This window comes from Epinephelus moara, chromosome 21, assembly GCF_006386435.1.
Source record: "Epinephelus moara isolate mb chromosome 21, YSFRI_EMoa_1.0, whole genome shotgun sequence".
NCBI classification, from domain to species: Eukaryota; Metazoa; Chordata; class Actinopteri; order Perciformes; family Serranidae; genus Epinephelus; species Epinephelus moara.
In genome coordinates, this window is record NC_065526.1 from 17110128 (window position 1) to 17125003 (window position 14876).

Here is a 14876-nt window from a genome sequence, read left to right on the forward strand (position 1 = left end):
TAAACAACATGAAAGCATCCTGCCTTGTATCAACGGTTCAGGCTGGTGGTGGTGGTGGTGTAATGGTGTGGGGGATATTATCTTGGCACACTTTGGGCCCCTTAGTACCAACTGAGCATGGTTTAAACACCACAGCCTACCTGAGTATTGTTGCTGACCGTGTCCATCCCTTTATGACCACAGTGTACCTGTTCTTCTTAGAAAATGGAAGAAATGGACTGTCTTTATTTCAGAAGACATGGATGCAGCTTCACTGTGAATGAATTAAAGGACATTTAACACATGGACTCATAAATTCTCAACTGGAGTGCCCCCCATAGTGTCCCTCTATGGTGTTTATGTTTTGTATAAACATCTAAAAATACTTAAGATAAGGAGCTTAAAAAAATTGCAGCAGTCTTTCACATGACTAGTATCAGTTAGTACGTAGTATAAGATCTGTGATTTTTGTCCCCAACAAACGCTCACTGTGTGCACCTGGGTGAGTCATCTCACTATAAATAATAATAATAATAGTAACAATGCATTTTGTTTATAAAGCGCTTTTCATGGTACTCAATAACACTTTACATAAGTTAATTGCTGTTGCTGTAGCCTCTGGTGGCCCAGGAGCATGCAGTGTCAGTGAAGGAGCTTTTAGCCACCTCCAATTGTTAGTACTATAGCAGCCTACTAAAAGCCTAGCTGTGACATACAATGAGCTGATCCATACTGGGGCGTTCCACTGGGAGCTGCTGAGTGGAAACGGACATTGCCGATAGCTCAGAAGGAATGGAGGAAGAGAAGTATTGTGAGAGTACACAAATATATCACAAGGGACTGAGAAATATTTCAACACAGAAGCAAGACCACGTGGCCTAATGGACAAGGCGTCTGACTTCGGATCAGAAGATTGAGGGTTCGAGTCCCTTCGTGGTTGACAGGGCTGACCTGATTTCAGTATTCATGGTGGAAGCATATTTTACAGATCACGTGTGGACTGGCAGCTGGAGAGGAGCCAGTTCTTCGCCCCTAGGCAACGTAGCAATCCCACAAACTGCTCCAGGCACGCTGCTCATAACTGACCTTGTGCTATGAACATGTTGCATGTGTGTGCTGTGTATGGAGGATTTGCGATATAGGCACATTTCAGCTGCCAGTTGCCTGAAAAATTGTGCAGATTGAGAATTAAACAATGAATATGAGGGAATGCAAAGAAAAAAAGCCAGTGGAGGCTCCATACCATCCTGAGCCACAGAAGACATTATAAGCAGCTGTTTTCACACTCTGTAGTTCTCCTTCTGATGAGTAGGCTGAACATCATGTGTAAAACTGGTGAGGCAAGTCTTTAAAATGCACCTTTTCTCTTCTCTCTTTTTCCATTAGGTTTAAAATACAAGTAACCTTCCTGCCGATCAGCAACATGCCGGAGTTAAACTGCTCCCTCGCTGCTCTTTTCACATCTGCTGCCACTGTTTTCAGTGACGTGGGCTGCCCCGATGCTGCTGTGCTGTGTGGGATGAATATCTCCTGGGTGTTGGCTAATGCCACCGCACAAGATCTGGGTGACATGTGCTTGAGTGAGGAGGAGTATCTGGCCAAGCAGCTGGGGCCCTCAAGGTCCCCCATCTTCCTTCCCGTCTGCGTCACCTACCTCACCATCTTCTTGGTGGGTGTGCTGGGCAATTCTCTGACCTGCACTGTCATTTTGCGCCACAGGGTGATGCAGACGCCCACTAACTACTACCTGCTGAGCCTGGCGGTGTCTGATCTGCTGGTGCTGCTGCTGGGCATGCCATTAGAGCTGTATGAGATGTGGCAGAACTACCCCTTCCTGCTCGGGGAGGGGGGCTGCTACTTCAAAACCTTCCTGTTTGAGACGGTCTGCTTCGCCTCCATCCTCAATGTCACAGCGCTCAGCGTGGAGCGCTACGTGGCGGTGGTGCACCCTCTCAAAGTCAAACACATGGCCACACGTGCTCACGTCAAGAGGGTCATCGTCGTGCTGTGGGTGCTGTCCATGCTGTGTGCTGTGCCAAACACCAGTCTGCATGGGATTGCGGTGCTGCCTCCAAGGTTTGGACGACAGTTTCCCCGATCTGCTATCTGCTGTACGTATAGATTTCATTATTGAGATTTAATTTTTGCTGTTTTTAGAGCAGATCTTTTAGGATTTTAGAATTAAAATGAGTTACATTAAATACAAATGGTTAAAATTGAAATGGGTGGCACAGTGGCGTGGTGGTTAGCACTGTCGCCTCACAGCATGAGGGTTCCTGGTTCGAACCCAGGGTGTCTGTCCCATCAGTGTGGGTTTTCTCTGGGTACTCCGGCTTCCTCCCACAGTCCAAAGACATGCAGGTTAATCAGTAATTCTAAATTGCCCATAGGTGTGAATGAATGTGTCAGCCCTGCGATAGTCTGGCGACCTGACCTTCTAATACTCTAATCCAGTGTGGTCTGACCAAACTACATTACCATATACAGTACAGTGTAGGTTGCATGTACAGGTAGTTCACATTCACAATATCTGAACCAAATGCCATGGTAATCCATACAATAGTTGTCAAGGAATGCTATTAAAAACACTAAATTGTCAGGCAGCCAATAACACCAGAGGAAACATCAAGGAAAAGTCAAAGATCACTGAAGTTAGATCCGCATCTAATAGTTGTTGATTGATTTTGCCATCCTCAGAGAGGGCTAGGAGGTTTTGCAGTGGTATAAAAAGCTGTAGCAGCCATGGTACAGGTGGGATCATGATCTGACTGACACATCTATCTCTTACATTTCCATCCTCAGATGTGACTAAGCCCAAATGGATGTACAACCTGATCATCCTGATTTCCACGCTGGCCTTCTTCCTACTCCCCATGTTGATAATCAGCGTTCTCTACCTGCTCATTGGCCTGCATCTGCACAGGGAGAGGATAACTGTGGTGGACACCAGGGGTAGCTTTGGACCAGAAAGTCTGTCCAGGTCTCACAAGCAGAAGCTGAGCAAACGCAACCTGCAAGTCACCAAGATGCTGTGTGGGTGTCATTTTGGTTTTCTTCAAGTTACTAAGAAGCAGAAAACTACATTTAAATTGAGTGCATGTGTGTGTGTGTGTGTGTGTGTGTGTGTGTGTGTGTGTGTACACCCATTGTTTCCAGTATAGTTTTAACTTACAGCCCATTGGTCTCAGCTTTGTCTAGACGTCTGTCACATTATGGTAACTAAAACTGACGTCAGGATTGCCAGTGTGTCTGGGAATGTCATGTGACAGCTCAGTTGCCAGAATAAATGTTGGCATTGTACATTTCTGCATGTTACATTTGAATTTGTACGCTTTTGTTGCTACTAAAACTGCTGGAAATTTCCCAACCTACGATTAAAACTCATCTGCTTCTGCCACTACAAACACACTTGGACATGTCCCAAACTCTCGTTAAAAAACACCCGCCTCTGTTGCTACAAAGACACTTGGACATTCCTGTGCTCTCATCAAAAAAACACCCACTTTTGTTACTACAAACACGCTTGGACATGTGCTGAATTCTCATTAAAAAATACCTGCTTTTGTCGCTTCAAAAACAGCTGGATATTTCCCCAACTCTCAATAAACTCAACCCCATCTGTCACTTGATATGTACCGAACTCTCATTAAAAATTACCCTCTTGTACCCACAAAAATGGCAGGATATGTTCTGAACTATGGTAAAAAAAAAAAAAAATACACAATTTTGTTGCTACAAAGATGGTAGGACAAGTCCCATATATCATTATAAAACACCTGCTTTTGTCATTACAAAAAAATTTAAAATGCCGCTTTTGTCGCTACAAACATGCTTGGACATGTCGCGAGCTCTCGTTAAAAAACATCTGTTTTTGTTGCTACAAAAACCGCTTGACATTTTCCAAACTCTAATTAAAGCTCACCTGCTTCTTTGCTACAAACACATTTTGACATGTCCCGGGCTCTCGTTAAAAATTACCCTCTTGTAGTCAAAAAAATGGCAAGACATGTCCTGAACTATTGTAAAACAATAAAATAAAATAAAATAAAAAATACACGCTTTTGTTGCTACAGAGATGGCAGGATGTGTCCCATCTATCATCATAAAACACCTGCTTTTGTCATTACAAAAAAGGCCAAAGATGTCCTAAACTCTTGTTAAAAAACACCTGCTTTTGTCGCTACAAAAATGGTTGGACATTTCCCGAACTCTCGTTTAAACCCCCCAGATTTGTTAGTCTTGAACAGTGGTCTGCTGCTTGGTAGTCTCGCTCACCAGACCTTTCTCAAGAAAAGAAATGTCTGGCTGGGCCGACTCTCACTTTAAGATTGGAGAAAAAAACGCCCCAGCTGCTTGTATTTCTTTCAACCAATCACAGTCGTTCTGGGTGGTGCCACAGCAACGGTGCGCTTGCAAAAATATTGCCAGGGGGAAACAGGTTTTGGTGTAACACGCCCACAAAAATATCACCTACAGGACGCGAACCATGGCAGAAAAATGGCTACATCCCTGCAAGATCAAACACCGCAAAAGTTAGTAAAGGACATGTTGAAAACGGTTGAAAACTGCTACACAACCGGAGGTGGTGGGGCGGGACTTCAGCGGGTGGCTCGTTCCGCCCAGTGAGAGGCTGATCTATGCAGCGAACTTCCGCCCACTCAGACTAGCTGCTTGGCAGCTGTCTTGCCTAAGGTGTCACACCATCCTCCTCCTGATGAGAAACTCAGCTCATATTCATGTAATCTGAACTACTTCATATGTATGAAATGTATAAATGTAACATATCTGTTCAGAAATGTACAATGCAAACATTTTATTCTGGTGACTGGGCTGTACAAGTGTATACAATATGTGTGCATGTGTTTCTGTTTGCCTGTCTTCAATCTACCTGTCCAGTTTACTACTGTTCACCTAAACTGTCTGGTTTGTACAGGTGTGCTGGTGGTTATGTTCGGCATTTGCTGGGCTCCCTTCCACGTGGACCGCTTGATGTGGAGCTACATCGACCAGACGTCCGAGGAGCACCTCCAGGTTTTTGAGCACGTCCACATCGTCTCCGGAGTTTTTTTCTACCTGAGCTCTGCTGTCAACCCCATCCTCTACAACCTCATGTCCACGAGGTTCAGAGAAATGTTCAGTCACTTTACCTGTTATTCTCACAGCTGGTCATTACACTCAAGCATACAGATGACCCAACGCAGCACCTTGAGCGAGAAAACGCTAAACAGCGTGAAATGTTCTTAGTCGGGGCTAAAGGACGTCCGAGAACATTATATACAGAAGTTAAAGGAAAAACCAAAGTAGAGAAATGCAAGAGCCTGGAAATGTTGTGGATCATATCCTATGGCCTACAAAGTATCCAGAATTCATTTCAGCTAGCTACCACCATCACCAACACACAAAATGAGTGAATGTGAATGGCCTGTGATGTTCCAACACCTCATAAGACACTTTTCTTTGGTTTTTCCTTTGACTTGTCATCCATGACTAAATATAAGTCACTGCCCATTGACCTTCATATTAGAAAGGCTCCCCAAATGGAAGGATAACCCTCAAAGTGTTGGTGGATGTTGCATGAAGATGTAATGACATTTCCCTGAATGGACAGAACCACATAACGAAAGGTTATGTGGCAAGCCTTAAAGGTCCAGTGTCTAAGATTTAGGGGGATGTGTTGGCAAAAATGGATTATAATAAGTATGTTTTCTTATGTTTTCGTATAATCACATGGAAATGAGAATCATTGTGTTTTTGTTACCTTAGAATGAGCCATTTAGGTGCGAGTCAGCACCTCCGAATCTGCTGGCAAACCGGGCTGGGGGAGAGTTACTGCCTCAAGCAAGGGAGTTCAATTATCTGGGTCCTGTCCACAAGTGAGGGTAGAATGGAGTGGGAGATGGATCGGCGGTTTGGTGCGGCATCTGCAGTGATGCAGGCGCTGCACCGGACCACCATGGTGAAGAGGGAGCTGAGCCAGAAGGCAAAGCTTTCGATTTACTGGTCCGTCTACGTCCCAACCCTCACCTATCGTCATGAGCTCTGAATAGTGACCGAAAGAATGAGGTTGCAGATACAAGCGGCTGAAATGAGTTTCCTCCGTGGGGTGTCTGGGCTCAGCCTCAGAGATAGGGTGAGGGGCTCGGATATCTGGAAGGATCTCGGAGTAGAGCCGCTGCTCCTTCGCATTAAAAGGGGTCAGTTGAGGTGGTACGGGCCCAGCCCCGGATAAGCGGATGAAAATGGATGTCTGTATGTTTTTGTTACCTACGAGTGAGCCATTTATATCTACATAGGGAGCAGGTCCTTGTCTACAGAGATCGCCACGTTGCACCGCCATGTTTCTACAGAAGCCAAGAATAACCAAACTAGCTCTAGATTGGGTCATTGACGTTTTCACATCGGCCACTGTAGTTAGAAGTCCCTCTGCAACTAGAGCATCGGAAAAATGTTTTTTTTTTAATGTGAAAATGCTTCATTCAGTGTTTTTACTTGTTTAAATAACCTGGGGTCTTAATTTCAAATATTGCATACACATGAAATGCCTGAAAGAGGCGTAGGCCACTTCCCATGGATAAGTTGTGATCTATAAAAACAGACTTGAGGGGAGAAACTTTGACCCACGCGTATGAACATTTTGGAGACAGGAAATTGGCGACGCACATGGTGAGGTGGACGCCTGATTGTAGAAATTGTCGAATATTTTTGGGCGCATGCCATTTTTGGCTTTTGTCTGTATGTACATTTCTAGTATAGATCTTATGCACTGTTTTATAAATGAGACCCCTGGTTCATTTGCTTTGGAGAGGAAGAGACCTCTGTGATTGATTCTGCTCCTGATAAAAACCTTTTGAACGTCTGGATCTTAATTTATCAGAGATGAAAGGCAAGCACAAACTAGCAGATGCTGTGAGAGCAGCTGGTCTGCGACATGCCAAACAGCATAGGAAAAACAGTGATTTGTAACACAATGCCTTATTCAGTGTTTGTACTGGTTTTAATCAGCGGGTCGGTTTGTTTTCGAAAGAGGAGGAGACCTCTGTGGATAATTCAGCTCCCCGTAAAAACCTCAGAAACAATGAACACTGGAGGAATACTAACCAGGAGTTTCATCCAGTTGCTATCTGCAATTCTCACTGCTGGATGCCACTAAATCCCCCTAAATCTTACACACTGTTCTTTTAAGAGACTGACTTAAAAAACAAGCATTCCACATAGCCGCACACTCTTCTACTGTATCTGAAAGTCCTCCAGACTGCAGAAATATCTACAGTGACTGAAATCCTGTTTCGACAGAGGACTGAGGAAGACTGAATGAAGTGGAAAAAATGATGAGATGGAGCAACATCGACCTCTCTGACGCCAATGTTTGGATGAACAATGAAATTATCATATGAATGATACAACAGCATTGTCATGCATGGGAAATGTAACCCATCGTCTGTCTCTTGTATTTGTGTACGATGGTTAGCACGGTCGCCTCGCAGCAGAAAGGTTCTGGGTTTGAATCCTTTCTGTGTGGAGTTTGCATGTTCTCCCTGTGCCTGAATGTATATAGCTAATGGGTTGATGGTGAATGTATTTATTGTGCATACTGTATAATTTCAAGCATAACATTTCCAGGCTGGCTTAGTTTCTGCTGCCTATCAGCGTGCTTTCACAGCAAAGAATGGATGCACAATGGCTCCTGTTTAAAAGCAAGAACATTTTGTCTAGGAATGAGTCAGGGGTGAAAATGAAAGTCAATTAACTGAAGCAGGGTAAATAAACACAAGGTAATGGTTTGTCTATGGTATTTGTAACAAGTAGCAAAGCTGATTAGTCATGTGCCTTACAAGTATTTGAATAATATTCTGAAAATACTGAAGACACAATGATTTTTTTTAATGCTGTTTGTCACGTTTCCACCTGTTTTTTGTGTACTTACTCGGACAGTTCACCCCCAAATCAAATACATATTTTTCCTCTTACCTGTAGTGCTACTTATCAATCTAGATTGCTTTATTGTGAGTTGCAGAGTGTTGGAGATATCAGTTGTAGAGATGCCTGCCTTCTCTTCAGTAAAGTGGAACGAAATGGCACTTGGTTTGGTGGCACCAAATTGAAAAACTCAACAGCAATGTCTCTTTCTAGTATCATGACCTGGTTACTCAAGATAATCCACAGACTTTGTTGTGAGCAGTTTCATGTAGGAACTATTGTCTTTCTACCAAACTAAACCGGCCAACGGTATCACTGCACAGAAGGAAGAGTGCATCTACTCATGGACGAGAAGCTTGTGCTCGTGACAGTGCGAGATGTCAACATTTATGGCGTCCTGAAAGTGATGTCCAAGATGGCAGCAGGTGTTTGTGCAGCAGCTCTTCGCTCTCCAGTTTGGTGCCTTTTTGGTCGGCACCTTTCAGGAGTAGCACTCCTAATTTCATTGTGGGTTTTTTAATGATACAATGACAATAAAAGACATTCTGATTCCGATTCTGAAAAAGTAATACACTAAAATTCGTATCTATCCCATGTAATCATGAGCCAGTAATTTGTGTATTTTGCAAGGCTGTGATCAGGTGACCAATGCACTGATGGGAGTAAAGAAGGGAGTAGTCCCCTTAAGGAGGCAGATTAAGGTGGTGGATAGGTCAAAAAAACACGGGGCAATCCTCTAGGAGACCGGTGTTCAGAACCTCAAAATGACTGAAGTGAACTTTGAGTCATTCTGAGGTACATCGTAACCACGTTTCTTTTCCTAAATGTAACCTACATACGTCTAAACCTAAAGACACCCAACCATGTTTCTAAAACTAAGCCAAAGTAACTTTATGTTAAGTACGCAACATCATTCGTGGGGCACTAATTCGTTAGATATCATACAAAGAGTTGTATGTGCCTTTCTGGAGGATGTTATACTGTAGCGTCCCTTAGCAATGAAGCTACGAGGCACGAACTGACTGACAGGCTTCACAGCGTTTAAAAGCACAAAACCTCGCTGAGAGTGACACATTCACTGACATTACAGAAAACTCAGTAACTGCCAAAAGAGACCTTTTCACTGCAGGTGAACATAACACATTCTTAACAGTGACAGAATCCATACAGATAACATCACATCACCCAGTCCGTTACAGTACAAACCATTGTATGAGGATGAATTGAGCGGATGCACACTTCCTTCTGCACAGCTAGTCTGAGTGGGCGGAAGTTCGCTGCATAGATCAGCCTCTCATTGGGCGGAACGAGCCACCCGCTGAAGTCCCGCCCTACCACCTCCGGTTGTGTAGCAGTTTTCAACTGTTTTCAACACGTCCTTTACTAACTTTTGCGGTGTTTGATCTTGCGGGGATGGAGCCATTTTTCTGCCATGGTTCGCGTCCTGTAGGCGATATATTTGTGGGCGTGTTACACCGAAACCTTTTTCCCCCCGGCAATATTTTTGCAAGCACATCGTTGCTGTGGCACCGCCCAGAATGATTGTGATTGGTTGAAAGAAATACAAGCAGCCGGGGTGTTTTTTCCTCCAATCTTAAAGTGAGAGTCGGCCCAGCCAGACATTTCTTTTCTTGAGAAAGGTTTGGTGAGTGAGACTACCAAGCAGTGACATTGTTGGTGCTGGTTACATGAGTATTGAATTGTTTGCTCGAATAGATAATAGATGAACACTTCTTTCTGCGCAGTGATACAGTTGGCGGTTCGGTAGAAAGAAAATAGTTCCTACATAAAACCTGCTCACAACAAGGTCTGTGGATTATCTTGAGTAACCAGGTCATGATTTCTGGAGAGAGACATTGATGTTGAGTGTTCAAATGTATTTTTTTGGCGCTTTGAGCACCACAGGCTGAGTGCCATCTAGTTCCATTATATTGGAGAGAAGGCAGACATCTCTACGGCTGATATATCCAACACTCAGCAGCTCACACCAAAACAATCTAGACTGATAAAAAGCACTACAGGTAAGAGGAAAAATAAATATGCCAGGTTTGAAGGATCACCTGTATCTGTTGCTCTTCTTGTAGTAAAACATAGAAGTGTAAACATACCTGTATGTAGGACATGTGAATATTTATCTACTCTTTGATTACTGTTCATAACCCGATGCAGTATTTAAAAAAGCATGTATCTTTTTCTCAACGTGTACCCTTGAAATAGTAAATATGATTAAATGACCTGCTTTCGAACACCAGTGCTGCTGTTACAATGTGTTTTTCTTATGTGTTAGCTTGGAAACATGTGCATATAACAAGTCTTTACACTTGTTTTCATGTTCAGACTCTTAAAGATCAACCAGACTTCTGTGGAAACATCATGGTTAAAGTGCTGCCCGACAGCACAAGTTATTTATGAGTGATGACGTCTGCCAAGAGCTACCAGGACCTTTCCACTTGACTGTCTCATCTCAACTGGGTGACACACAGAGCAGGGGGAAAACTCATTTGCACAAATGGAGATGATAATTATGAGGGGTAGAGGGGAAAGAAGCTGTCACTGGATCAATAATACAGAAAACATTAATGATGATCGACTTGAATCAGGAGGACATACGACAACTGACTGATGGATGGAGACAAATCACGTTGCAATGACACACTGTTATCAATGTGCTCCACCAACAGTAATGAACAGCAGTCTACCCACAACTTCCATCGCTATAAGAGAAAACACAGTTTAACCACCGGCTCCACAAATAGTCTCGTTTAAAAGGCAGCATCACAGTCTCACTGAGGTAATGGTATTCATTCACGAGCGCGGTTATTATAACCACCCGTGGCGCTTTGATATGACAATATGAAGCAGACAGTATCATTTAACTTTAAAGAATTATGTGAGCAGCAGAGTGTGGGCGCTGTGAAATTAAAGCAGGAATCAGCCCAAATGAGAAATGCGATGTGTTTCATTTTGACTTTCACTCACAGAAATGGCATGTTGGAAACCATAAAATCCCAAATTTGGAAACAATAAAAAGACAATGTGATGCTCAGTGGGAGTCGTATAAGGGGAGGTGGATTGCAGGTGAAGGTTTTGGTCTCACATCAGCGCTGGAAGAAAATCTTACAAGTAAAATCCCTCTTTTAAAATCTTACTTTGAGCCGGGGTAGGCAGTTTAATTTTGGTGTCAATGGGAAAAAAATCCCATGATAACTTTTGAGCATATTGTAATTCAGGTGGTCTGGGAGAAAACTAGACTTGTACATGTCCTCTTGGCTCTGCTTTCAGGCTTTAAAGAATCAAATACATGACAGGAGACTTTCACTAATCACAGGTTATTTTGGAGAGAGGGTGTTTCTAAATGCCAATGCAGGTGCACATCCCTTCAATTAAAGCCTGATTCAATGGCGGAGAATCCTGCAGAGAAAGTTGCTATTCCAGCACTGACAACAACTGCCTACACTGCAAAGCGACCCAAAAAAAGAAAATGGACTGCTTGAAAGAGAGTCTGACAAAAAATTAGATAAAACATGTCAGTATCAATGAAGTGTTTCAAGCATGGAGAGAAAATATCAGTTATAGTTTAGCTTTCTGCTAACCAAAGGTTTACACCTGCAGCTTCAAATTCACGGTTATGTAGCTAACATTAACTAGAGCCTCGAATCACAGTGTGTCCTCGGCATGGATGAATTTTGAACAGGCCTAGAGGTCACAGGGTCAGGGGCTTAAACTGTCAGGGGTTCTCCTGGCCTTCACCTGCAAAATGTTACTCAAATGAATATACTCAAAAAACGACCACAAAGAAACATAAAACTACAAAGAGACATAGAACTACAAAATGCGTAATGACTATGAAGAGGAAAGAAAACAGAAGAAAACAAAAACTAAAAGGGGCTAAAGAACTATAAAATCTGTGTCAGTCCTGACTTCCCACTGGTAAGGCAAACTTTCTGTTGCTGCCTTTACACAGGTTATCTCCAGTGCTGCTGCTGGTCACCAGCCTGCTGTAACACCAGGCATTGGGGGTTTTGCACCGTTTGAATTTTAGCCACTACAGCTACCGACCGCAGCTCCATTTCCCATGCTAGTGACCAGGGAAGCAGTCCACAGCTTGATAAAACTTGTCTCATTTGTGGTCTGATAAACCAAGTTAAGAGAGAGCAGGGCAAGGAGGGGCTGACTCTACAAGACATGTGCATATGCTCACGGTTGTGGTGGGCTTAGACAGAGAGGGGAGAGCTGCAGGAGGTTTAAGTAAAACCACGTTAAGTATCAAAGATAAAAATGGTCCCTGACATTTACTTTTATATGTGATGTTTTTGGATGAATATTACTGCTGCATTAATGTGTATGTTGTATTTTACTGCTGTAGATGTGTTAATTTTACCTCCCCTTATATATAGCTGGGTAGGTGAATTTACAGCAATGTGTCATATTCTATAAGATCATCATATGTTTACATAAGCTCAGAAAACCCGCCCTGTTTTCAGCTTTGTGACGATGCATTTTCCAGTTTAACAAGTAGGAACACTAGACAGGAAGGGGATGAAAAATTGTAATCTGAGAGGTTACTAAAGCTAAGCCTAACTAAAGACGAATGAAGTAGATGAGTAGATGTACTTAGTTACTCTCCACTGCTGCTTCACATCACTTGTTTTCATCTGTTCAAACTCAACCTACATGGAAATGTGTGATTCATCTGCATCACCCTGACATGTTTTGACTCACTCACAACATAATGTAAGTAGAGAGTCACAAATTTAATTTATCTTAATAGACACAACGGAACACTTACAGACCATTGTTAAAGCAGCAAATGATAGGGAATTGAAACCTATGAGCTGCAGCAGTCTTACAATATTCTTTTAACATCAGAATGATAATTTGAGATGAGTGCAAGGACAGGACGTAATGTGCAAATGTCCATCAGAGACAAGACGGATATGGAGGAGGAGAAGTGATTCACTGCGGAGAGGATGATGTGAGGTGTCTCATAATGAGATGAGTTTGAGTGTATTGTGACGATGGGCACTGACACTGATGGACTGGAGCTCGAAGGTCAAATCTAACAAGAAACAGAAGTTGAGAAAAAAGAAGAAGTTAGACTGGTTTGTCCTTCACCTGTGTCATCAGCAGCACCATCATTTAGAATTCAGTACCAGCAGCACAGGCAGCCTGTGGAGGGAGTTTTCTACATCCAAACAAATATCCAGTAGTGGGGTGAAGCCAAACCGGAAGCCTACACAAAGTGCCATAAACTGCAGTTCCTCTAATGGCCACTTGAGGCTGGCTCCAGCAGCAAGTCAGTCCCCATAGACCCCCATGTTACAATGCCCACATTTGAGGCAGAGATAAACATGTTTACAACCTGGTACAAAAACCTGGTATGGTAACTGTAGCTAATTTTCCCATTTCCCCATTTCCCAACTGTACAGAGGGTGAATTTTTATATAACTCACCCATTTACATTTTATTAATTAACTTTCACATAATTAAGCGAGTGTCCTCGGCTTCTCAGTCAGATCCACCCCTCGCTCCTACACAGCTCCAGCCTCTCCTCTAAATATGGTCACTTCTGGCTCCAAAAAAACAAAATGTGAAATTCCAAACTTGAGGCTCGAAAAAACGAGTCCAAAAACAGATGGGTGATGTCACAGTCTGTGGTGAAGCATATGAAAACGTGAAGTTTAAAGGGTATAAATTTGGTGAAATAATGTCAAAAACTAAACTTAAAGCTTTGGATACCGACTGAAATGTCCTAACAACTATCTAATGGGTTGCCATTACATTTTGTAATGATATTCCAAGACAGTGTCCAAGGCAATGTCTGACTTTGCTAATTCTCTGTTTTAAGCTTGTTCCGCCTCCCACAAGTGACCACAAAAAAATAAATAAGTGGTTGAAAGCCTTGTACTGGAAACCAGTGTTTTCCAGTTCAGAGTTGGTAATGGACACGGATGCATCTCACAGTCCAAGCACATGCAAGTACAGTTAATTAAAAACTCAACATAGGATGTTCCAAGCATCGGCCCTGTGCATGCCATCACCTCCGTGTCCTCTGATCCTGAACAGAATGCATGATGGAGAATGAAAGGATGGACTATTATGGGGGAAAAGCCTGAATACTAATGGACCTAACCACGGATTCTAGGGCAAATGTCCTGTGAGGAATGAATTTTCTTATAAAGAACCCCGGCCTGTGAATGAGAATGTGAAGAACACCATTTTCTCTCCTTCCTCCCTTCCTGTAAATTGCTTGTACTGACCGGTATTGGAGTGTCAAGGTTGAGTCGCAGCATTATTCAGCGTGGTACCTGGCAAAATAAGCTCACACACCATCTGAAAAATGTACTTACAAGGCTACGGCGAATGTCCGTGTAAGCAGAAAGTAATCTGGAGACTGTAAATATTGGCAGATAAAAGGGAAAAGGGATATCAACAGCACATTGATTAAACTCTGGCACCGCTTCACTGTTTTCATTTTCTCCCTGTTATACCAGCCTTAGTGGGTGAGATTAGCTCTCCGCTCAATTTATACGCAAGCTGTTTCACGAAAGGCAGGTAAAGCCCAGGACACAGGAGTTCTGCTGTGATTGCATTTTCCTTATGTCTTTAAGTCTGATGCTCTTGTGCTGAAATGACTCAAACACCTGCAAAGTCAAGAGGGAGAAACTCCCCAGGAGAACAGGAGAAAGACACGGCTCACATAATCCAATATCTCATCACTTAGTGTTTTTATCTACGTTCTAGCAGCATGGCTCTGGGGATGACGACGTCCCACTTTGGTTCAGACTGATATATTTTAACAGCTATTAGATGAACAGCTGTGACATTTCGTAGAGACACTCAAGGTCCCAAGAGGATGAACCACGGGTTGATTGCCTGACTTTGACTCTAGCGTTGGTGTGTAGTTTTTAGAGCCTTTGAGGAGGTGCATCGGGCTTTGAAGCCAGTTTTACCTGTGTGGAATTATATCCGTCACATGT

At 43.0% G+C, this 14876-nt stretch overlaps 1 protein-coding gene and 1 non-coding gene across 2 annotated transcripts in view; both read left to right on the top strand.

Annotated features, from left to right (window-relative positions):
- Positions 1 to 5223, top strand: part of LOC126383030 (neuromedin-U receptor 1-like) — a 7339-nt gene extending 2116 nt beyond the window's left edge. The window contains exons 2-4 of the mRNA XM_050033405.1: positions 1366 to 2090; positions 2782 to 3012; positions 4913 to 5223. Coding sequence (XP_049889362.1) covers positions 1403 to 2090; positions 2782 to 3012; positions 4913 to 5223 — 1230 coding nt within the window. The 5' untranslated portion in view covers positions 1366 to 1402. The remainder of the gene's footprint in view (positions 1 to 1365; positions 2091 to 2781; positions 3013 to 4912) is intronic.
- trnar-ucg (transfer RNA arginine (anticodon UCG)) lies at positions 847 to 919 on the top strand. The gene has a single exon. It is a non-coding gene; the product is annotated as a tRNA-Arg (tRNA).
- Positions 5224 to 14876: the final 9653 nt, after the last annotated feature.